Source organism: Macrotis lagotis, chromosome X (genome assembly GCF_037893015.1).
Source record: "Macrotis lagotis isolate mMagLag1 chromosome X, bilby.v1.9.chrom.fasta, whole genome shotgun sequence".
NCBI classification, from domain to species: domain Eukaryota; kingdom Metazoa; phylum Chordata; class Mammalia; order Peramelemorphia; family Peramelidae; genus Macrotis; species Macrotis lagotis.
In genome coordinates, this window is record NC_133666.1 from 645173345 (window position 1) to 645198417 (window position 25073).

The window sequence follows — 25073 nt, forward strand, 5'->3', positions numbered from 1 at the left end:
ATATTCTGGGTTCTAAGACTCTCTTAGCTCTGACTTTCTTAGTTCTAAGATTTCCTCCTCATTGAACATTCTGTGTTCTAAGAACTCTCCCAGTGTTGACATTCTGGGTTCTAAGGCTCTCTTAACTTTGGTTCTATTCTGAGTTCTAAGGTACCTTTCAGCCCTGACACTCTATGCTCCAATGCCCTTTCTAACACCAATCTCATGCATCCTTTTGGCGGAACAACAGGAGTAAAGAATGAAGTGGGCCCAGGTCTTGCCCTCCTGGAGCTGTGATATTGGAGACATTTAATCTTGGGCCTCTTTTCTGTGTCCTTGTCTCTTGTATCCAGGAGGTGAAATAGTGAATGGAGGGCTAGATTTTGTAGTTAGAAAGACCTGAATTCACATCCTGCCTTAGACACTTCCTGTCTTTAGAACCAAATTACTTAACCTCTTTCTTGCCTTAACTGTCTCATCTGTAAAATGGTGGCAATAATAGTTCCTAACCTCCTAAATTTGTCGTTAAGTCTAAAGTGAGATTATATAGTGTGTCTAAAGCACTTTTCCAACCCCAAAGCACTGTATAGGAGGTTAGCCACTGTTATTATTGCTATTATTATCATAGAGGGTTAGCCACTGTTTATTATTATTAATTATTAATATTATTATGATATAATATATGATATATTATGATATACTAATATTATTATGAAAGTAACAATGATAACAATGTCTAATCTCTATGCAGTATGAGAAGTAAAACGAGAGAGCTGGATTAGTCTGTTGCTGAGGTCTTTTTTCCACTTCTAATCCTGAGTTCTCAGTTTCCCTATTTTCAAAATGAGGAGTTTAGATGAGATGACTGCTAAGGTCTTCCCAACCCTGAAAAAGTCCATGATTCCAGGGACTGTTAGAAGCCCTTATAGGCTGGAGTTAGGGATAAGACCACCATTCACTAGGTGGGCACATTTTGACCATGTCAGACCCTTGGGACCTCAAGATGAACACATCTCTTTCCTTAACTCTGTAAGGGATCTCTGATTTGACCTGGTGGTGGAAAAGGCAGCATAGAACTTGGGACAAGGGAATAGACCTCAACTAGAGTTCAAGCAGAGCCTGGCAAAATGGGGTTATGCCCATAACCTAGCTTTCTGTCCATTTCTATGATTTCTAGACCTCCCCTGGTACCCATGGGATCTAGCCTTGTTGTACTAGGTCCGGAGTGGACAGAGGATTTGGGAGGATTTCTGCTTTAGGGCAAGTCCTCCTTTAGAAAACAGAGCATTCATCATGTCCCACCTCTCCTCAAACCATGATTAGCTCCTGTGGTGCCAGGAAATTCCCTGGTCCCTAGGAACATTCTCTCTTCCTTCCCCAGGACACCCAACTATCCTGCCCTATACCCCCTCTTTTCCTCATTTGTGCCTCAGTCCTGATAATGCAAACACCTCCATGGCCCTGGCAGCACCCCAGAGCTGCCCATCTCATTCCACTGGCTAATGGATTCTGGAGCAATAGTATGAATCAATAATTAATAGCAGATGATGCCTTTCACCCAGCCTGGCTCCCTGAGCTCCTTCAGGAAGACTTGGGGAGGGTGGGGGGAGCAAGTGTGATTAGGGTAGGAGGGGATGGGAAATAAGGGGGGATGTGGCATAAGTGTGATCTAGAGGTTTTGTGTGTGTGTGTGTATGTGTGTATGTGTGTATATATGTGAGTGTATGTGTGTGTGTGTATGCATGTGTGTGTGTGTGTGTCTGTCTGTCAATCCTGCCTTCCCAGAATCCTTCTAATAGAACCTTTGAAAGAGACTTCTAGGTTCAGTTTAGTGCATCCAAAGAAACAACCTTTTTAAAAAATGCAATTTAATTTTTTTCAATAAGCAAAATTTTATTTTTCCTTTCTCTTATCCTACTTCCATGGGGAAAAAGAAAGAAAGAAAACAAAGCCTTTTAGCAAATAAGCAATCAAATAAAACAAATTCTCCCACTGGTTATGTCCAAAGAAATGGATGTCTCCATCTGCACTCTGAGTCCATCCCCCATCTCTTTGTCTCTGCTGTCTTCTTCACTTGATCCATCAGAGAGGCCCTGGAACCTCAGCCTCTCATTATAGAAATGTGTAAGCTAGGACTTGATGTGAGATACATAACAAGATTAGAACTCAGCTCCTGTAACCTCTATGACAGCAATCTTGCCAATTCTTCCCCCCACCCCCATTCAGTCTCAGTTTCTCAGTAGTTCTGGATAGGTCATTGTCTCTGCTGTACATGATGAATATTTCCCATTATGCCAAACTCATTCCCTGCCTGTGAAAGACAGTGTTAAATAGGGGAGAGAGGACTAGTTTCAGTTGTAAGACATGAGTTCAAATGCTACCTCTTTCACTCTCCTGAGTGATTTCGGGTAATGCATTTAACCTCTTGGCCTCAGTTTCCTCAGTTGCCTATTGAGAGACTTAGACTAATTGGCCTCTGATATCCCTTCTAAATTTAAATCCATGATTCTATAATCTTTAGACCATCAGTCAAGGTTACCTGTGAGACCTTAGAACCCCCATTCCAAAGAGGTCACACCAGAAATTCAAAAACCTGAACAGAAAGGCAAGAGACTGAGCTTCTACTCCTCACTGACTATTTTTTACTATTTACTATTCAACTTTGGGTAAAGTTGCTCTATTCTCTGGACCTTAATTTACTTATTCACAAAATGAGAGGTGGGACATGATGAACATTCTGTATTCTAAAGTTCCTTCCAGGTCTTACATTGTCTATTAATGTCCCAAGGGCCCTCCCAGACCTGAAATCCTCTACTCTGAGGTGCATCCCTCTACCCAGCTCTGATATTGTATGTTCAAACCCTTCCTGTTCTGGTCTTCTCTGTTCTAGTCTTTCTCAACTCTGACATCTTCTGGTCTAACTCCCCCCACCCCCACCCCTGCTGCCCCCAGCTCTGACATTCTATGTTCTAAGGACCCTCCCTGCTCAGGTATTCTCTGTTCTAATCCCATTTTCTCTCCCAGATTTGACATTCTATGTTCTAATGGCCCTCTCAACTTTGACATTCTGAGTTCTCAGGGCCCTCCCAGCTCTGTTATCCTATGTTCTAAGGGTTCTCCAAGCTCTGACATTTTTTGTTCTATGACCCTTCCTGCTCTGACATTCCATGCTTAAGGGCTCTAGAAATGGATGTCCCCTCTGGTATCTGTGAGTTAGTGATCCAGATAGATACCTTACTCCAGAAGGAGGAAGGAGGAGAAATTTAGGATCCTAAGCTCTAGAGTAGACAGGAACTTTAGAAATCATCTCATCTTTCTCCCTCCTTTGACAATTAAGTAAACTGACCAGCACCTAGAGGCTGCATCATTTACCCAGTGCTACAGAAATAAGGGGTGGAAGTAGGATTTGAACCCGGGTCCTCTGGTTACAAAATTGAACCATCTTTTTTCCTACACAGTGAAGACAGAGGAAGTAAGCATTGGCATTCTGCCTGTGGCCAGGCAGCAAGCAGGGAGGGATGGATCAGGGTAGTGCAGGTTAAAGCGCATTAATTCCAGAGGCCATTAATGGCCATATTGATTGGACTCCAGGCCTGGCCAGGGCTTCTCTGTGTTAAGGAGGACTGAGCTGGAGGCTTGTGTGGATGCAGGGGCTGATGAAGATGTCATAGATGTGCTGGGCAGGCATGGCAAGAAGGATGGAGATGACGACAGGTAACTTCCCTAGCCCCCAGGAGAGCGGAGAAGATGATGGAGGTCAGGGGACAGACAGAAAGGCAAAGCAGCCGCAAATGACTGGCTGAGGTTGGGGGCCCGAGAGGAGCATCAGGAGAGAGCACCAAGAGGCCTTCCACCATCCAGTCCCTCACCACCTGTGGGAGAAAAATGAATCGACTCTTAATGGTGAAGAGCCAACCCTGCTGCTTACAAGTCCTGTCTGCTCCATAGCTCAGGCTCCTCTGATCTGTAGAACGACAGTTGTCATTTTGAAAGGTCTCGGGATCTAGGGGACAGTGGTGAACTTGTAGGAGTCTGGAAAAGTCAGGTTTGATACTTCTGGCTGTGGGACCTCAAGCATTCACAACCTCCAGGATCCACAGTTTTCTTAGCTGGAAAATGATGAGAATGATAGCAAGCTCATCACGGGAGTGGTTGTGAGATCAGATGAGCTAATGTTTGTAAATCACTTTAAAGACAAAGTATGCCAGCTGTGCTGATCTGGAGAAAATTTTAGGGGGAAAGACTCTTAGAACACAGAATTTCAGAATTAGGAGAGCCCTTAAAACTCATAGTATCAGAACTAGGAGAGCCTTTAGAATACAGGATGTCAGAGCTGGGAGGACCCTTAGAGCACAGAATGTCAAGACTGGGAGGGCCTTTAGAATATAGAATAGAGGTTGCCAAATCAGATTCCCAGGTCCCCTCCCCCCCCTCAAAAAACTTGACTTTCTTTCTTTCTTTCTTTCTTTCTTTCTTTCTTTCTTTCTTTCTTTCTTTCTCTCTCTCTCTCTCTCTCTCTCTCTCTCTCTCTCTCTCTCTTTCTTTGTTTCTTTCTTCTTTTTCTTTCTTTCTTTCTTTCTTTCTTTCTTTCTCTTTCTCCCTTTCTCCCTTTCTTTCTTCATATTATTTTCCAAATCTACCTCTTCCTCATCCTCCACTCAGCAAGACATTCCTTAGAACAAAGATCTAAAACGAGAAAGCAATTCAACAGAACTAACCAACACAACTACTGGATCTGACAGGACATACAGACATCAATAAACATTTATTTTGTATCTTCTCTGTTCTCTATCAGCCCTGTGTTAGATACTGACAATATAAATATGAAAAAGTAGTCCCTGTCTTTAGAAAACTTACAGTCTAATGAGGGAAGACACCTAAAAGGAAGCTGAAAAGGGGTCAGGAAAGGGGATCGAGGGCATGATGGGGAAGGCCAAAGGGTAGGAAATGAAAAGAAGGCTGGTTGGGTGCCCTCTTGGAGTGGAGGTTGTAGGAGGAGCTCTCAACCCTGTCCTCCAATCAGAGAGGTCTCTCAGTACCTTTGCAGAAATGGAAGGAAGGTGCATTTTTTTCCCACTTTTTTCCTGGGGTCAAGCTTGGATATTGTAATTATTCTGGGTTTAGCTTTCTTATTTTTAAATTTTCCTTTCATATTTCAATTTCCTCATTTTACATAAGAGGAAACTGAGGCTGCGAATATATGAGGGACTTGCTTAAAATTTTCAACTTACTCTGTATTATTCTCATCTGATCTCTGAAAGGCTATTGTACACTTCATTATGTATTTCAAAGTAAGGAAGCTCTTTCTGATGTTTAGGATTGCTTAGCAGCTGAAAGGGCCACCTTGGGAGGTAGTGAGTTCCCTGCCACTGGAAGTTTCAAGAAAGAACTGGGTGACTTACCCATCAGGGAGGCTAGAAAGCTTAGAGGGGAGATTGATCTAACTCCTCCTCCACTCTAGGGTTCTGTTGTCTGTGGAAAAAACACCAAGTTCCAATTAGTCACATCTCAGAGGCCAGCACGTCTATTATATGTGAGTAGTTTTTCATCACTCACAGTAGGAGAGGGGGGCAGGACAGTAGATATTTTTTTTTAAAGCTAAAATATATGAATTAAAAATATCAGATCATTTAGAGTTGAAAGAAACTTTAGAATATGGAACCCAGAGCATCAGAGCTGGAATAGACCCTAGACTTTAGAAGACAGATTAAGTAGCTCCAGAGTATCATCTGGAAGGGATTCTAAAATATAGAACCCAGAGTGCCAGGCATAGAAAGAACCTTAGAACATAAACCTGAGAGTATCAGCTGAAAGGGACCTTAGAACATAGAGTCCAGAGTGTCTGAGTTGGAAGGGACTTCAGTTAGAAGACAGAACCAGGATTAGAATGATCCTTAGAACAGAGTTTCATGTGTCTGGGTCAGAAGGGACCTTAGAACAGAACTTAGAATGTTCAAGATGGAAGGAACATTAGGACTTAGCCTACCATGTCTGAGTTGGAAGGTACTTTAATTAGAACATAGAATCTAGAGAATCAAGATTAGAAAGAGTCTGAATCTGTAAGCCTAAGAAGGAACCAAAAAGATCAAGTGATTTTTTTGGGGGGGCGGGGTTCACATAAATAGTAAGAACAGAACTGTTTTTTGAATTCAGGACCTTTGACTCCAAACTCCTGAGCTAGGGCTCTTTCCAGTGTTCCCTAAATGTCAAAAACCCCCAGAACAAAGCTGCCTTTCCCAATGGGTCATGGCCTAAACTTTCTGATTCCAAATGGGTTTTCTAGAGGCAGATCAACAATCCTGTTCCTAGCATTTATAAAACACATTCCGTTCAAATACCAAACACTTATCAGGTATTTTTCCATTCTTAGGCTTATGGGTTGAGAGCTGCAAGGACCCTTAAGAGTCTATCTATTCCATTTTACACATGAGTTGACTGAGGTTCGGAGAGATTAAATGATCTGCTCAGGTTCACACGGCTTAGTCAATGTCGGAGATAGGATTTGAACCCAAAGCTTTCTGGCTCCAAGTCTGCCACCCTGCCTCTCTCAATTCAGTTCAACAAGAAGTTATTAAATGCCAGGTTATGTGCTAGTCTCTAGGGGAGAATGAGAAGGTAATAATTCTATGCATAATAATGAGAGGCATCCTAAAGCAATGAAGTGCCAGCTGACTTTGGAGACAGCAAGATCTGAGGTGAAGTCCTGCTTCTGCAATATATTGGCTGTGTGATCTTGGGCAAGCATTCTAGACAATTCTTTAACACTAGTTAAGTGTTGTTTTTCCCGTTATTTTGTCATGTCCCACTCTTCTGATCTTGGAGTTTGCTTGGCAAAGATACTGGGATGATTTGTCATTTCCTTCTCCAGTTCATTTACAGATGAGGCAACTGAGGCACACAGGGTAAAGAGACCTGCCCAGGCTTATTACAGCTAGTTTCTAAGACTCAGCACCACACAGCTACCTTAGGCTAAGAAAGCAGGTGCTAATCTGCATTAGTAATTAGAGTTTCTGCACTGAACTCTATCGTGGGTTGGGTCAAAAACCAACTTTCATTTACATAGCAATTTCAGGTGTCCAGATCATTGTAAATAATAATCATAATCATAATCATAATCATCATAATAACCACAACAGTCCTAATCACTTCCCTTCAACTCAATTCAACAAATCATTCTCAAGCTACCGCTGTTATATGGGACACATGAACTTGGTGTATGTCAGTTCCTTATTCCCCCTTATATCAGCCCTGCCAAACAGGTACTCTTGATTTTATTTTATAGATAAAGATAGTGAGGGTCAGAGATATTTACCACACAGCTAACAAGGGCCAGAGTCAGACTAAGACCCCAGATTTCTATGGCTCCCCAAGTCAGGAACTTTATTTTATTTTCAGGTTCATATTCTTTCCCATCTTTCTCTTTGCCTCTTAGAAAGCAAGAAAAACAAAATCCCCGTTACCAGCATGTATAATCTAGCAAAACAAATTCCCACATTGGCCAGGCCAGAGCATTTTCTGAAATGAGACATGGTCCTAGCCCTCTGGGAGCTGCCTGTCTAGTGGAGTTGATGAGACTGATTCATGGGAAATGTTATTAGAGTTATCAGGACTGGTACCTCATTCCCACATCTGTCTCTCTATAACTCTGTTCTTTGCTCTGTGGGGCCAGGCAGAACAGGCCTCTTACCTCTACAAAGTGACAGCCCTTCAGATGTAGGAGGAGAATGTCCATGGCTCTGCCCTTCTCTCTCCTCCCCTGTCTTGGCTTCTTTGACCTTAAAGATCCCTAGATCCTTTACCAGTTCTATATGACTTTATCTCCTATTCTTCTTACATCCCATTCCCAACTCTGATATTCCATGATCTTGGGGCCCTCCTGTCTCTAACATTCTGAGTACCAAGGGCTCTTCCATTTTTGATATTTTGGGTTCTAAGGGCCTTCTCAACTCTGACATTTTGTGTTCCAAGGACTTTCCCAGCTCTGACATTCTACTTTAGGTTTTTGTAAGGCAAATGGAATTAAGTGGCTTGCCCAAGGCCACATAGCTAGGTAATTATTAAGTGTTTGAGACCAGATTTGAACCCAGGTACTCCTGACTCCAGGGCCAGTGCTTTATCCACTGTGCCACCTAGCCACCCTGACATTCTACTTTATAAGGTCCTTCCCAACTCTGACATTCTGGGTTCTAAGGGCCCTCTCAGCTCTATTAGTTTGCATTCTAAAGGCTCCCCCAGTTCTGGCATTCTATATTCTAAGGGCCTTCTCAGTTCTGACATTCTGGGGTCTAAGGGTCCCACCAGCTCTGATATTCCATGATTTAAGGGTCCTCCTAGCTCTGATATTCTATGTTCTTAGGACTTTCCCAGTTCTAATATTCTGGGTTATAAGGGTCTTCCAGCTCTGACATGTCTTGATTTCAATGATGATGATGATGATGATGATACCCTGTCTACTTTGCCTCCTCTAGCACTCTACCCTCCTCATCCAATAAAGCTCTAGGGGATGCCCATTGGATAGAATCCAACAGAAAGGTGCCATCTTCTCAGAAGAAGCCATCTCTGACATTAAGCTGTATGACCTTGAATGAATCACTGTCCTGTGTAGAGACTCAGCCTCCTCAGAGTCAGTACAGGGGGCCAATAAGCTCCTCCTTTCACCACCTCCTTCCTGGGGATGCTTGGGGTTCAGAACTAGGCAGTCTCTCTGAAATACAAGTTATTTTCATCCCCACCCCCAAAACAGGGAGGTAGTATGTGCTCATCAATGATGATCAATGATGATCTTCCTTTCCTGCTTCTGAGTCTCACTTCCCTCATCTGTGAAAGGGGGGTGGTGGTATAGTTCTGCCATCACTCACTCCCATGCACTTTGTACATCTACCCTGGAAGCTCCCCTTTTTTTGTCCCTGTGCCCCTTCCTCTAATTGGTGATTTCCTTCCAGCCTCTCCCTTTTAACAGCTAGCTACTGTTCACTCCTGCATTTCTGTCTCTTCACATGCTTTTCTGTCCCCCTCCCAGCCTTCAACTTCCTTTTATGCACTCTTTCCCCTATTTAAAAGTAAGGTCTTTGAGCAGTCATTCTTTTTGTTTGTATTTGTGGGCCAAATTCTTAGCTCAGTAAAGACATAATAAATATTTGTTGACTTGATTTAACTTCCAAGTTGTCTATAGAAATAATTAGTGCAATTAAAAATTAGACAGTGTTCCCTAATGGTTAGAATAACTTGTTTCAGAATCAGGAGGAACTGATCAGCCAGGACAAGCCCTGTTTCTTACACCTGCTGGCTCTGGAAGGAATCTATGATACTTAGTTCACACTCTTCATTTTACTGACAAGGAAACGGAGGCTTTTCCAAAGCCACACAGCTAGTAAGTGTCAAAGATGGGACTTCAGGACCCATTTTCTATTGCCCCCTCTGGCATGTCACAACTTTACAGTTTCCTTGAACAACTCTCTAAGTGTTGATGAACAGCTGGTTTGCATTAATGGAGAGGATTTCTACACTGGAATCCCCCTTATAGACAGTGGAAGCTCGGAGACCAGCTCAAAAACAAATAAACATTATTTGCTCCTGGTTTTTGGAACAGAATGGGGGGACATGGCTGGTGGCTAAAGGATGAGGTTGACAGGGGGAGGATTTCAAGGAAAGCTGCTCCTTGAGCTGGCTTGAAGGGCAGATAGGATGTATTAGGGCAGATGGCAGGAAGGGAAGAGGATATTCCAGATAATAGGAATCAGGGAGGAGTTGGTCCTGGCTGGAGCTAATGGTTCAAGCGGAATAAAGTTAGAGATGGGTGCGGAGGCTTGGAGATGAGGAAAATGAGTTTGGAACAGGATGGAACAGGGAGATCGGGCTGATTTTGGAGTCTAGGATGAAGAAGCTGACAGTCCCTCTGTTTTCTGATACTGGGGTTCCATTTGGGCCACGGTATTTTAGGAAAGACATTGACTGGCTGGAAAGCTCAGAGAAGGTTGATTAGGATGGGCAGGGTAGAGGAGACCAAACCATCCCAAAGTCCATCAAAGAAGCCAGGGGATGAGAGGATTCCAAGGGGCCGTGATCCTTTTCTTCAAGTAGTTGGAGGATTTGCCACATATGGGGAGAAATCAAGTTTTGTTCTATTCAGTTCCAGAGGGTAGGAGGAGGAGCAAAGAAGAAAAGAAGCAGAGAGGAAGAGTTTACTCAAAATAAGAAGCTGTTTTCTGAGTTACTACTGTCCAAAGAGAAATAGTGCTTTGGAGAATAGTGAGTTCCCTGTCAGTGGAGGTGTTCAAGCAGAGGTTGGTGGAGATGTTCCCAACTTGAGGATAGCTTGGACAAGGTACCTGCTGAATGAAATCCCTTCCAGCTCAAACTGTGTGGAGAGACATCATCGTGATCTTTGTCATGATGAGTTCCTTAATCCAGAAGACTCCATCGGAATACATTCTGACGTGTGGACCATTTGGTCAAAGGGCTTAGTGGTGGTAAATGACTTTGGGGCCAGGAATCTCCAGGTGAGCTGCCAAGTGTCTACAAGTTGTATCTTCAGAACCTTTGTCAGAGCACGAGAGTTGGAACATACTGAGAGACCAGATGATCATAAGTGATCGTCAGCAGGCCCTTTCTCATCTGTCAGCCTCAGTTCCCTCATCTGAGAAAGGGGGGGGATTGATTCTGACATCACACATCTTTCATGGTAACTGCCTGGAGAGACAGAATGGGAAAAGAAGTCAAAGATGCCTCTTAGGTAGACAGCTGTGTTTGCTACCGTGTAACTAACTCATAGGCAGGTGTAGACAAATATATCCTAATACTCCATTCTCAACATACTCTGTGGGGATACTAGAATCTTAGATTTAGACCATGGAAGGGAGCTTTGAGTTTGTCTAATTTGATTTTTTTAAGGTTTTTGTTTTTTTTTTTGCAAGGCAAACGGGGGTGAAGTGGCTTGCCCAAGGCCACACAGCTGGGTAATTATTAAGTGCCTGAGATTAGATTTGAACTCAGGTCCTCCTGACTCCAGGGCCCATGCTCTATCCACTGCGCCATCTAGCTGCCCCCGTCTAATTTGATAGGAAACTGAAACCCAGAGAAATTGGCTTTCCCAAGGTTACATAGCTAATAAATAGCAGGGCCTTGTCTTCCCATGTGGTTCCTCTGCACCTGGACCATTTCATAGGCTTCTGCCATAGCAGGTCAGAGGATTCAGATCTGGAAGGTGTCTTAAAAATCCCCCTTCTTTGGGGAAACAGGCACAGAGAAGGGGAAGTGTCTTGTTAAAAGTCATATAGGTAGGAAGTCTAAGAGTTAGGATTTGAACCCAGGGCTGGTGGTTCTTAACTGCTACCCCTTGATAATGGGATGGTTCCAGGGCAGCCTTATTGGCTCCCCTTCTCCCAGGGTAGAAACCAGAGGCCCTTGACTGGGGAAAGAGGCCGCCAGCATCGGCCAAGGAGTATTTCTGCACACTGATTTGCATAGCATTACCCACAATGCTTGGTTGGGGCCAGCCAGCTTTGAAAGTGTCTGCGTGTGCCGTTTCCCGTCTCCCCCAGCCCGCCGTAACCCCATTGTGTCAGCAGGAGATAGCTGATGGCATTAATATCACCCACCGGAAAGTTTGAAAAAGCAATTTTTTTTTATTATTATTATCATTTAAAGTGACTCTAGAAAGGAGAGTCCTTCACTCCCAGGAAGAATATCCCAGCCTGGCAGGGGGGATCCGGGAGGGGCTGAGAGCTGAACCAGGCTGGAGAACAGTCTGGCAGGCCCGGCTTTCCCAGTCGGCCCCTTCCCATGGCTTTGGCCCAATTACCTCTCTCCTTGCTTCTCAGGGACCCTGTTTTCTGAGTGTGGAAGAAGTGGGAGCTCAGGGCTTTGGGTTTGCCTTTGCCATGAATCCATGGGCTAACACTGGGTCTATCATTTAGTCTGTCCGAAGTTCAGAGGCCTGAACTGTCACACTGTGGGGGGGGGGTCACAATATTTGAGGGCCAGACTGTAGTGGATCCAGAAAGGGAGCCTCGATTAACTCCAGATTCTAGCTTCTTAGAGGGTAGAGGGGGACGGGAAGGCTTCCCAGGGACTGCTTGGAGTTTGATAGGTCAGGGATCTGACCAAAAGAAGGATGGGCTGACTTCCAAGGGAGGGAGTTTCCTGTCCTGGAAAATATTTAAGCAAAGAAGCAAAAATCTGTCACATCCCTGGGTGAGGATCATTTGAAATAGATGATCTTTGTGGTTCCTCCCCACTTAGAGAGGTAGAGTCAACCCTTGCTGCCACACCAATGGCAGCCCCCCCCCCAACAAATCTGTCTAATTCCTAAGATAGTGAGGGTCGGATTCATGCCCCCTCCCTGTCAGATCTGTTGGAAGGAGAGCCCTTTGCATTCTTTCAAACAGAGAGATGAAAGCTATTATTATCTCTAACCAGATCAGCCAGAGAAAGACCTTCAGAGCCAAGGAGGACTTTTAAGATAGAATGTGGGTAGTTAGTAAGCTCTTCATGTGTGTTGACTGGCTTTTAGAGCTGGGAGGGCCCTTAGAACAGAGAATATCAGCGCTGGGAAGGGGTCTTAGAACACAAAATATCAGTCAGAGATGGGAGGGCCCTTAGAATATGGAATCTCAAGGCTGTGAAGTGAGAGAGAGAGAGAGAGAGAGAGAGAGAGAGAGAGAGAACACACATATACATACATATATATATGTATGTATATATATATATATCTATATATATTTATCTTTTTTGATCCTCTTAACCTGGAGAGGTAGATGCTATTATTACCTCCATGTTTCAGGTGAGGAAACTGAAGTAGGTAGAGGTCAGATGACTTGCCCAGGGTCTCACAGCTAAAAAGTGAGGCTGAAATTTAACTCAGTTCTTCCTGATTCCATGTCCAATACTCTAACCACTTAGCGATCCAGCTTCTTGGATAAGTTATTTCAACTGCTTGGGTCTTAATTTCCTCATCTACAAAAAAGAGGGGATTGGACTAAAGTGACTCAAAGGTTTCCTTAGCTCTAAATTGGTGACCCAGTTTCACATCTTACTAAAATCCCTCTTGGCTGGGATATATTTGACCTCCTCCTCCAATCTGGATTCTTAGCTCATGATGGCCCCACCCTTAGAGAGGGGAGGGAAGATAGCCCACTTGTTCAAGTAGGGAAAGGAACCCTCATCACCTGTAGGTTTGCACTCAGAAAGTCAGACTCAGCATTGAGCCCATATGGATCTTCGGCATCCACAACATCATTGGTGTTCTGGATGCTGCCTTGTTCAGGAAGGTAGTGAGCTCTCAGTCCCTGCAAGTGTTCAAGCAGGATGAGCTTCACAGGCAAACTACCCCCACCACAGTAATCCTCCTGTAAATCGATCTTATTACCTGCCTCACCAAACATTTCTATGTCCTCCATGAAATCATAGAAGTATTAGTTTAATATTTAGAGCCTTGGACAATCTCTCCTTTCCTCTCCCTCCAGCCTTGGGGCCCTTGTTTCCTTATACATTCGAGCAGAAGTGAAAGACTAACTTTTCCCCATTGTCATTCTGTCATTGACACAGGTCATCCCCCTCCCTGAACTCCAAATATACCACTTATCTCCTCCACCATCCTTCTCTTCCCTCAAGACTCACCTAACTCAGGTACCATTTTCTCCTCCATGATACCTCTCCTTCGCCCTCTCCATCTGAAAGTCTTTTTTCCCCTCTTCAAGCCTCCTGCACCCATCCCACCCCTTCTTATGGCATACTATTTGGGCTACTTTCCTAATCCCCTTCCCCCATCTTTAGGAGATTATAAACTCCTTGAAGACAGGGACTGAGCGTTTTTTGTATAGTTAGGTGATGATCATAATAACAAATATTTTCATAATGCGTTGTCAGCAAAATTCTTTACAAATGCTTTGTTTCACAAGAACCTTGGAAGATGGCATGTTATCCTCATTTTACAGAAGAGGTAACTGAGGCAGACAGAACTTAAATGATTTATCCAAAGTCACATGTAGAAAGGCTGAATTTGAACTCAGGTCTTCCTGCTTTCCTACTTCTAGAGCTAGTCAACCCTTTTATTTTACAGATAAGAAAACAGAGAAGCAGATAGATAAAGTTATTTCTTGAGGGTCACACAAGTAGTAAATCTCAGAAGCAGATTTGAACTCAAGTCGGGAACCGGTGTTTTTTTTATACTGTCCCATAAGTCTTTATAACCAAGTACTGAGGGCAGTGCCTTGGCTGTCCAAGGCACAGGTGCTTAAGTATTTGCTGAATTAAATTAGGGTATGACATAGGAGATAAGGCCTTAGATGAGGAGACAGGAGGAGCTGGATTCAGATCTCACCCTAGACCCTTACTAGCTGTATGAGCTGAGCAAATTGCTATATCTTTCTGTGCCTCCATGTTCTCATCTGTAAAATCTGGGGTCTGGGCTCAAAGCCTCTAAATCTGTGAATCATCACAGTGCCCATGGAGGCGTGATAGATACCATAGAGGCGATTTTTGCCCAGGGAGGAAGGCGATATTGGATCCCTTCTAAAGTCCCTTCTAGCTCTGAATGGTTCAGGTTCTCAGTTGAACAGCTGATAACCCCCCCACCCCAATTGCCAGGGGACCCAGTTTCCTTATCTCTACAATGGGACTGACTTCTGGCTCCCTCTTGGGGTCTCATGAATAATTCAGCTAGAGACAGTGGAGGTGTGAAAGCAGGCTAGGATCCCCTTACTACTTTGTTTGTATCCCCTATGCCTTCCTGTCCTGACACCTGTTTTTTCTCCCTCTTCCTCACCCCTCCCCAGCCTCTGCTTTATTTTTTTAATTAGCTGATGAACTATCTTCACACCTATTGAAACCCTAGCTCAAGAAACCTCATTAGCCCAGATCAAAAGGAGGCTTGAATGATTTATGAAAGTGCCCTGGTTGAGAGAAATGAAATAATTAAGGGGACCTGTGCCTGAGGCTATCCCAAAGGCCCCATTAGAGATTTCCCCCAGAGCCATCTGTATCTCACTTCAGGGTCATGGGCTTCTACACTTTGACCCTGAAATAAGGGATGCCCTCTTCCTTGAAGCCTTCCAGACTTTGTAGCCTTGAGGACACAGGACATAAGGTCACAGCTGAGAGGGACCTTAGAATCTCGAGAACTTAGAATGTTAGAGCTGGAAAGACCTTGGGAAAAGAAAATGTCAGAACTTAGAGGGAGTTGAGAATATAGCAAATCATAGCTAGGAGGGACCTTAGAACTCAGAATGTTATAGCTGGGAGGGACTGTAGAACATAGAATATCCAGGCTAGGAAGGCCCTTAGAACTGGGAATGGCAGAGCTTGGAGGGCCGTTAGAATTAGGAACATCAGACCTGAGATGGCCCTTAGAATCCAGAATGTCAGAGCTGGGAGGGCCCCAGAATACAAAATCTCTGAGCAGAGATATTTTAGAGATCACCTGGTCTATCCCCCTCATTTCACAAAAATGTGAACAAGTTCAAAAAGGGAAGCCACTTGCCTACTGTCACACCAAAGGTTAGTCACTGACCTTGGATTGGAACCTAGATTTTCACCTCTTCTTTTATGATCTTCTTCCCATGTCCTTCACGGACTTTTCCCCCAGGTTCTTTCTTCTGAGGATCTCTGAGTCGCTCCACCAGTTTCAAACCCACTTACCTATCTTTCTATCTCCACAAGCAAACTGTGAGAAACTTTGTTAAATGCTTTGCTTAAATCTGGGTAAAAATATCTACAGGCAGATCCTTTGATCTATGGACCTGATAACCCTGTCTGTCACATGAGGAACTGAGGCTAGTCTGCCTGGCCTTGTTCTGGATAAGGCCCTGCTGATTCTCCAGGAGAAGGCTTCCTTTTTCCAGCATCTCATACCAGCTGTGCTTTTAAACAATGTGTTTTTAAATACTTATGAAGGAGCAAGCAGTGGATTAGGTGTTGAGGAATCAGAAGACAAAAGTGTGAAATAGTCCCTGCTCTCAGGAAGCTTATCCTCTATCAAGGAAAATAGTGTACACAGACCACGTGATTTCCTGGATGATGAGGTGGGGTTTAGAGAAATATGGAGAGGCCTAATGAGGCACCTGAGCTGAACTTCGAAGGGAGCTAGAGATCCTAAGAGATAGAGGTGAAGACACGAGGGGTGTAAGGGGAACCCCCTAGGCCAGTTTGATTAGAACTACTTGGGAAGAGAGATAGTATGGAATAAATCTGGAAAGGTGGACTGTGTTCTTGGGGTCCTCCCAGCTCTGACATCCTGTGTTCCGAGGGCCCTTTCAGCTCCGCCACTCTATGTTCTAAGAATCCTCTTAACATCCTGTGTCCTAAGGGCCCACCCACCTCTGACCCACTTTTTCTAAGGACCTTCCCAGTTCTGACACCCTGTTGTCTAAGGGTCCTCTACTTCTAACGTGTTCTAAGGACCTTTCCAGCTCTGACATCCTATGTTCTAAGGACCCTCCTACCTCTAACGTCTTGTGTTCTAAGGGTCCTCTCCCTTCTGACATCCTGTGTTCCTAAAGATCCTTCCAGATCTGACAGTCCATATTCTAAGATTTCTCCTAGCTATCTTGCTGATCTAGATTTCCAGGTCTTACTTAGCTGACCTGATCTATGTTTAAAACCCCTTCTAACATTGATATTCTCTGTTTTATGTGCTTAAAGCGCCTTAATCCTTGTTCATTCTTTGGCTCTTTATTATTGACTGACTCAGTCAGTCCAGGGAGGATGAGGAAGATGGTGGTTCCCTGAACCAAACATAGAAATCTGGGGGAGGCAGGACTTTAGATCTCAGATTTGGAGCTGAAAAGGAGCTCAGAGACTGTCTTGTGCAACCTTCTCATTTTCAGCTGAAGAAGTTGGATTCCTGAGAGTGAAATGACAGATTTGCCAAATCCTATATAGAGTAAGCGGCTGAGTTGGGCCTTGGTGCCAAGAATGAGTTTGCTTTGGAACATTTGGTTTGGAGTTGGTTTGAGGTGAAGGTAGAAATGTCTTCCTCAAGGTAGCTAGGAATGTTAATCTGAGCTCAGGAGAGAGTTGGAGTCTGGAGACATCGATGGAGGACTTGTCTGCTTAGAGGAGAGAAGGAAAAATCCATTTAGGAGCAACCTTATGACACAGTATAGAGAATGTTGGACCTTCTAAGATAGAACATAGACTGTTTGAACTGGGAGGGATTTTTGAATATAATAGCAGAGCTGGTCTAATTTTTTCATTTTAGAACTGAGGAAACAATCCTAATAGAAGTTTTGTGTATAGGAAATTTATGTCTATATAGGACTGGAAACATGATTTTATTATTTTAAATTATTATAGATAAATAAATATGGTTATGGGTCACATCTTTTTGGTTATAAAGTTCATGGTTGAGAATACAGTTCTTAAGTATAATTGTGTTCCTGTGGGAAAGTGTGATTTACAAAAAAAAAGAAATGCTAAAATAAACAAACAAAAGGTAGGTGATATTGAAATGTTCAATCAAGCTGTAACTAGTATTGGAAGAATGGGGCTTTGTGCCAGGGTACCAGCTTCCTCACTTGCACATTGTATAGCCAGCCTGGTCACCCATTGCAGGATCTTGTCACCATGACACCCCACTCCTGGGATTCACCCAGGGGTGTGCCAGAGAGCCTGTTGTTAAATTTTCAACGTGAGCATTTAGCCCCAGAAATCAGCAAATGTTATAAATCAGAACTTGATTTATTATTTAGCTAATTAAGGAAAAAAAGAGAGAAAATGTTAATATTGTACCTTAAACTTAAAAGTGTGTTGTATACATTTTTGTGTGGGGGAGAGCTGGTTATTAAATATTTAACTAGTGCACTCCCAGATCTGACTTTCCCTGTACTTCCAGCAGTGATGAATGCTGAATTCTTAGGACTTGGGAGGGAGATAGAGCCTCCCACCCTCACCCCATGACTAGACCTGCAGGTGGGATCATTCTCGGTGTTCTAGGTGTGATAATTCCTAGTTTCAACTCTGGTATTCAATGCTCTTCCTCCAATAATAGTAATAATACTTTTTATTATTATAACAACAACACAAATTGCTAGCATTTATGAAGCATGTTAAGGCTTGCAAAGCACTGTACATATATTATCCTATTGGATCTTTTGTAATCTATAAATAGGGAAAATTAATCTTTTGTCTCCATCCCCACTCCTCAGGGCACCCCCAATTATTTCTCTCGAGTTAGATTAGTCTATATATGCATGTATGTTCTTTCACATCGGATTATAGATGGGAAATTACAAAGTGCCTTCGAAGCTGCTTTCTTCTTTTTACAAAGGAGGAAACAGGTCAACAGAGGTTAATTGGCTTATCCAAGGAGGTCACATAGCTAGCTGATTTCTGAGGCAGTACTTGAACTCAGGTCTTCCTGACTTCAAACTCAACCATTGCACCTGGTTGCCTGAAAACCCATTTGGAGATAACAGAAATTGAACTTGGGATCCCAGACATGCAATGCATAAACTCTACTTCTGACCTTAATACTAACAAAGCCAATATTTAAGTAATATGAATTTTGCAAAGCATTTTGCAAAAGTTATCCCATTAGAGTCTCACTATGTCCCTGGGAAGTAGGTACTTTTTTAAAATTTCCATTTTGCAGATGAAAAAACTGAGGCTAGAAAGCTTAAGTGACTTGCTCATTATCACACCCATAATAAATATGTGGGTGGGTCTTCCCTATTCCACATTCAGTGTTCTCTTCATTTTGCTAGCTAATCATTTCATGTATCTGTGTATTTGTAAATAGACTCATATCAGAGTTTTTAAGCAAGCAGGTCATGTCAATTGGTATCATGATTTCCTGACCAAGTATGTTCCTTTCACATTTTTTCCAAGATATATTTTGGGTAGTTTGGGTCTTTTTGTTTGTTTGGTTATGGTTTTTGGTTTTTATGAGGCAATGGGGTTAAGTGACTTGCCCAAGATCACACAGCTAGGTAATTATTTAGTGGTTTTGAACTCAGGTCCTCCTGACTCCAGGACTGGTGCTCTATTCATTGCACCACCTAGCTGCCCCCCAGTTTTGGCCTAGGAAATAATCTTTCTCAGTTGTGCCCCAGCAGGAGTATGGGCTCTCAGGTAAGGGCCAGCCAAAGCATCAGGAGCCTAGTGGAGCCCAATCTCTTGGCTCTCAGTCTTCCTTGGGGATGCTTTCTGGGGTGGATGGGGCCACCCCTGAAGTCTTGGCCATACCCAGTCAGACATCAGGGAGGTGGTCTGTGCACAGGCCATCTCTCATTAGCAACATCTGCACCAAGCCCCAGTGGAGACTGAGAAGGCAGTAGGGATCTCTCCTGTGCTGTTCAATTCAAGTCAGGTCTTAGATTCACTTTTCACCAAGCTCCTAGACCTTTAGCCTCATCCTATAAAGACGATGGAGTCAGTGTTCTCAACTCCAAGGAAGAAACAGGTCAGAGGGTGAAAGCCTCAACCAAGGTTCCACAATAAGGGACAAAACTGAATCTTGAACCCAGATCTTTAAATTCCAACTTCAGGGTTTGTCCTAAGGAACCACACTTTCACCCAGGCTTTCTCCTGTCACCCTTTCCCCCACCCTGTATCATCCCCTGTTCCTTGCTAGGCTAGGAATGTAATCCAGCCAGATGGGTCTGAATCCTGGTCTACCCGGTTTATTCCACTGAGGCAACCTCCTCCCTGTCTGACATTAAGGACTTTCTCTCTCTCTCTTCTCTTCCACACCCCACCCCACCCCATGCCAGGGGCTGAGAGCAGAACCACATTTGACTAACAAATGGCCAAAGAGGACTGCACATCTGGCTTCACGGTGCCTCAAACATCTGGACGGAGTGGGACCCAAAGTCTGGTTCAAGAACCCCTGAACATCTGGACCTAAGGCTCTTCTAGCATTTGGCTTGAGCATACCCAAACATCTGGCCCAAGGTCTTCCCTCCTTTGTCCCCCAAACATCTGGCCTTAGGTTGAAAACTCATCAGTTTTCACAGGGGCTGGTCATTGGTTCTCAGCCCAGTTCCCTGACACCAATCCATCAGGATCAGGAAAAGGGAGAGACCAGACCAAATGGGGACTAATGCTCCAATCCAGGGGAGAGGTGGAATGGGTCTAAATTAGGGGAGCAGAGAAAGGAGATTATGGAGAGCTCTCAAAGTGGAGTGAACAAGACATGACCCTCAGATAGCCACCACCCCCACTGTGGCCCTTTTCTTCTTTTCCCATGTGGTCTGTATCTCTGCCTTTCCAGGCCATTTTCCATAGAGGTACCAAACCCTTGATGCCAAGGCACACCTCTGACTCTCCCTGCTCTATTCAGAATTCTCCACTGGCACCTGTTGCTCTAGGATTCAGATTCAGACTATTTAGTCTGGCATTCAGGGTCCTCCCTGATCCATCGTCTGCCTATCTCTGCAGCCATAAGTACCCCCTTTCAGCTACTATACCTTAGATCCCCTCCCTCATCATCTCCACCTCTGGAAATCCTCTTCTCTCAAGACTTGGTCCAGGAACCCCCTCCTCCATGAAGCTGGCCCAGATCTCTCCAGTTGTTAGTCTCTCCTCCTCGCATTACTGAGCTGTGTCCATGTGGCTCGGAATGGAAGCTAGGAAGACACAGAATCTCAGGGTCAGAAGGCAATGGTAACTTTTTCTTAAGTCTGGGTCTCCCTGTATCCCCCAGTCTAAAAGAGCAGATGATGGTTTTATTCACAGCTAAGCACCTAGGTGTCCCAAGGGGATAGAATGCTGGACTTGGAGTCAAATAGACCCAAGTTCAAATCCTACCTCAAACACTGGCTAGCTGTGTGACCCTAAGTCACTTCACCCTATTTGGCTCAGTTTTCTCATCTGTCAAATGATCTGGAGGAAGAAAAATGATAAATCACTCTAGTATCTTTGCCCAGAAAACCCCAAATGGGGTCATGAAAGAGTCAAACAAGACTGAACAACAGCAAATTATTATTATTATCATTGTTTATATTCATTTTTCCCTTTTAGGACACAGTCTCCATCCTGGCCACCCTCCTTCAGATGAGGGATCTTAGAAGGACTTGGACAAGTCTCAGTAGACCTGGGGTATTCTAGACCAAGGGCCATGTCCCTGACCATTGCTGTCTCTTCTCTCCCACCAGATTTCACCATGGTGATTACACAGTAGAAGTCAGTATCAATGACTACCTGGATATCTACTGCCCCCATTATGAGAAGCCGCTGCCCCCGGCTGTGCGCATGGAGCAGTACGTCTTGTACATGGTCAGCGACGAGGGCCATGCTTCCTGTGACCACAGGCAGAAGGGCTTCAAGCGCTGGGAGTGTAACCGGCCCACAGCGCCCAATGGACCCCTCAAGTTCTCCGAGAAGTTCCAGCTCTTCACGCCCTTCTCCTTGGGCTTTGAGTTCCGGCCAGGACATGACTACTATTATATCTGTGAGTGTGGGGGTCCTTTCTGGGGAGGCTGGAAGGGCAATGAAACACAAATCTCCATCACTGATGACTAGCTTGCATAGGCTTTATAGATCCAGAGTTGAGAGGAGACTTAGATGTCCCCTAGTCTGTCCTCGACAAATGACAAAATAGCTGCTAGGAGCATTATCAGATGCATTTTACAGAGGAGGAAACAGATTCACAGAAGTGTAGTAATTTACTCAGTCACAAGCACTTAATATACATATATATATATATATATATATATTATATGTATATATAAAATCTTATTTGAGACTTAAAATACCCACCCCAGGAGGTAGGTACAACAGACATTATGTATTTATGCACTGTATAACTTATTATATTATTATGTATTTTATATATATTTGTGTCCCTTTTAAAGATGAAGAAACTGAGGTTTAGACTAGCCCAGGAACACAACACTAAGAAGTGCCTGAGGTGGTTTCTCTGTCTCCAACACTCTTCTGTTTGGTATTTAAAATTCTTTGCTTTTAAATACCTTCAAAGGCTCCTCTAGCTGGAACAGAAAGGCATGAGGTGTTATGCCATGAATAATCTAGAAACGTAGGGAGAATGTAGTTTAGTTGCTGGGGCTGGAGGAAATGATGCTTCTTCACAGAAGAACTATAAAAACAACCACCAAGGGATAACTCCCCCAAATGCTTGGGTTTGGGTTTCAGTCGGAGGTGACCCATTGGCTCGTCAGCCCCTTGAATGACAGCAGGGATTTGTTTTTTGCCTTTTTGTAGCTTCAGTTCTTAGCACGTAGTAGGTGTTGATCAATGTTTATGGACTAACTAATAGACTGTCATCATCATTGCACAGGACAGAATTTGGGGTGGGTACTGAAGATTCCCTATTGCTGATTCACTCTAAATTTGGGGTTTGGGGTTTTTTTGGTTTTGTTTTCTGGCTGATACTCAAAGCCAGTTTGGGGAGCTGTCGGAATTGGGAGGAACCACAGAATATAGGACATGAGAGTGAGGGGGGGGGCCCTGGGGACAGAGAATGTCAAAGGTAGGGTTCAGTTTCTTCACAGACACATGCTTTTCAGCCTGGGATCACTGTGAACCTCTATGCAATCTATGTCACACATATATCTTTGGCATGTTGAAACCTGCACTAGTCTTTGTATGTATCCATACATCCATAGACAAAATGTGTCACCTTGAGAAACTTGACTGTGACTTTAAACACTTGAGGCCAGGGTGCTCTAGGGACTCTTCTCTCTAACTTGCCCCATGTTTCCCCACTTCCATGTCATATAAGGTCGAATAGCTATATGTGAATATACTCGGCAGACCAGATAACATGCAAGTCTGTGCGTTTGAACATAAATGTATAGAAAATACGACACTCGGTATCTGTCACCTCGGGAGGCCTTGGCACAGGGAACTTTGCCTCTCCTTGCCCTTCCTACATGGATGCCCTCCCACTGAAGGCCTAAAGGGGGGCACTGTCAGGACCCCCTTTCTCCAAAGCTCCCTACCCCCCTTTTTATGACTCTTCCCTTCCCCCCACCTTTCACCGGGGAGATAAAGATAAAAGCTTGTAATAAAAATAATATTCGTCACGAGAGATAAGACGAATAATTACAATAATTATCTTTATGAAACTCCTGTCTTGGAATGAAAAATGTAATTTTTCTGATATTAAGGGAACTTAATTTAAACACCTTTTTTTCTTCCCTGAATTAAAATAAAATAAAATAAAATGGAAGCAGGAAAATCGCTCCCAATAAAGTTTAATTTGAAACTGCGGGAGCCCCGGGGGGGGTGGGGATCTCCAAGTCTCCCTAGAGCATGGTCTTTATACTCAGAGCTATTCCTGCCAGGGAGGAGGGGTGCACAGCCTTACTGACAGGGGCTGGGGAAGGGGTTAGAAGAGCTGAGCTCTCAGAACTGGAATGGACCACAGGGATCCAAGTCCTTCATTTTACAAATAGGGAAACTGAGTCCCTGAGCAGTCAGTGTCATGCCCAAGGTCACATGAAGCAGAGGGAGGATTTGATCTCAAATCCAGTTCTCTTTCTGCTTCATTACTCTTCCGACCCAGGGGAAAAGAGATGATAGAAGCAGGCAGACATATGACTCTGAAGGCTGGGACCTGGTGGCACAGGGTGTAGAGAAGAGCTGGCAGAGAAATTCTAGGCCAAAATCAAGACATAGCTTTCTTCGACTTTTGGATGGGTCAATATGCATTTCTGTTTGTTAGGCATTATGCTGACTTCCTCATGGGAATGAAGAATCATAGACTAACAGCAGTAAGAGACCCTCCTCCCTTTTTACCTCTTCCCACCTCAGATGAAGAACCAATACCTTTCCCCTAACAGACAGTTGTCAGTGTCAGAACACAAGGCCCCCCAGACCTCTTTTGCCCTTTCTATAAAAATGAAGGGATTAGACTAAATGACCTAGAGGCAGTAGAAATGATCGTTAAAACAGAGGAGGCAACACTCAAGTTCTGGGTGTGAATCTCACTTCTGACGCTACTTGTGTGACTTTAGTCAAGTTATTCAAGCTACTTGGACCTCAGTTTCCTAAGTTATCAAATGAAAGGGTTGAACTAAGATCTCTGAAGACCCTCCTAGCTCTTGAGTATCCCCATGGGTCTCTTCTGCCTATAATTCTTATAATTCTGTGAATCTTGGTGACAGGCAGCTCACTACCTTTCAAAGCAACTCATTATGTTGTGCAAGATATCTCATTATTAAGAAATTTTAACTTCTATTGAGCCCTTTTTTCCCTGTAACTTTCTCTCATTTATTCTTTTTCTGTGCTCTGGGGCCCAGCAGAACCAATTCTCTCCCCTCTATATAAAATATAAACTGCAGAGAACCGAATATATTGCTATTGAGAAGCTAGGGAACAAACGGGGGGCCTCAGAGGGCAGAGATAGGAGCAATGAGTAGAAGTTATGAAGAAAGGAGAGGAAAAAAGGAAAGAAGATAAAAAGGAAGAAAAGAAGGAAAGAGGGAAGGAGGAGAAGAAGGAAAGAAGGAAGGTTGGAGGGAAGGAAAGAAGAAAGGATGGGATGAAGGAAAGAAGAAATGTAGGTTCCTAACAATTAGCGCTATCCTCTGCATTCAGGGCAATCTCCTTTCTTACTTAGCCTACTGAATGGACATTGCCTCTTTTTTTTTTTTGACTAAAAGTGGTCATTCTTTGCCTTATTTCTTTTTTACCTAGCTCACAGAATGGGGCCATTTCCAGTCCCCTGATCTATATCTGGCCACTGGACTCAGATGGCTCTGGAGGAGAAAATGAGGCTGGTGACTTTGCACAGCACCCCCCCCCCCCCAATCCAATTCACGTGCTTGTCATGGTGTCACCTCCCTGATATCATGATCCTCCTTGAGAACAAAGGACAAACAACAATAAAGACCTGTCCTAATTTGGAGTGGGTCACCTTCTCATTCCTTGGAGATCTCCAGTTTGAGGTGAAGTGACCACTTGTCTATTATGTGGTGGCTATTCCTTTCAGCTAATTGACCTTGAGATACTCCAACTCTCAAATTTTGTGACTGAGTTTGTTGCCCCAGAAGGGCCAAGTAGCAGGCTGAGGGGAGGACATTGGAAAGAGATCATGCTAACATTCTAACAGTTATAGCTCTCTAAGGGTGGAAAAAGCGTTAGAAAAAGGGACTGCTTGGAGAGGGGGCATTGGGTCCAGAATGAGGGAGAGA

General features: G+C 43.9%; 1 protein-coding gene across 1 annotated transcript in view; it reads left to right on the forward strand.

The window, feature by feature from the left end:
- EFNA2 (ephrin A2) overlaps window positions 1–25073 on the forward strand; it is a 93026-nt gene that overhangs the window by 58453 nt on the left and 9500 nt on the right. The window contains exon 2 of the mRNA XM_074204559.1: window positions 21072–21367. Coding sequence (XP_074060660.1) covers window positions 21072–21367 — 296 coding nt within the window. The remainder of the gene's footprint in view (window positions 1–21071; window positions 21368–25073) is intronic.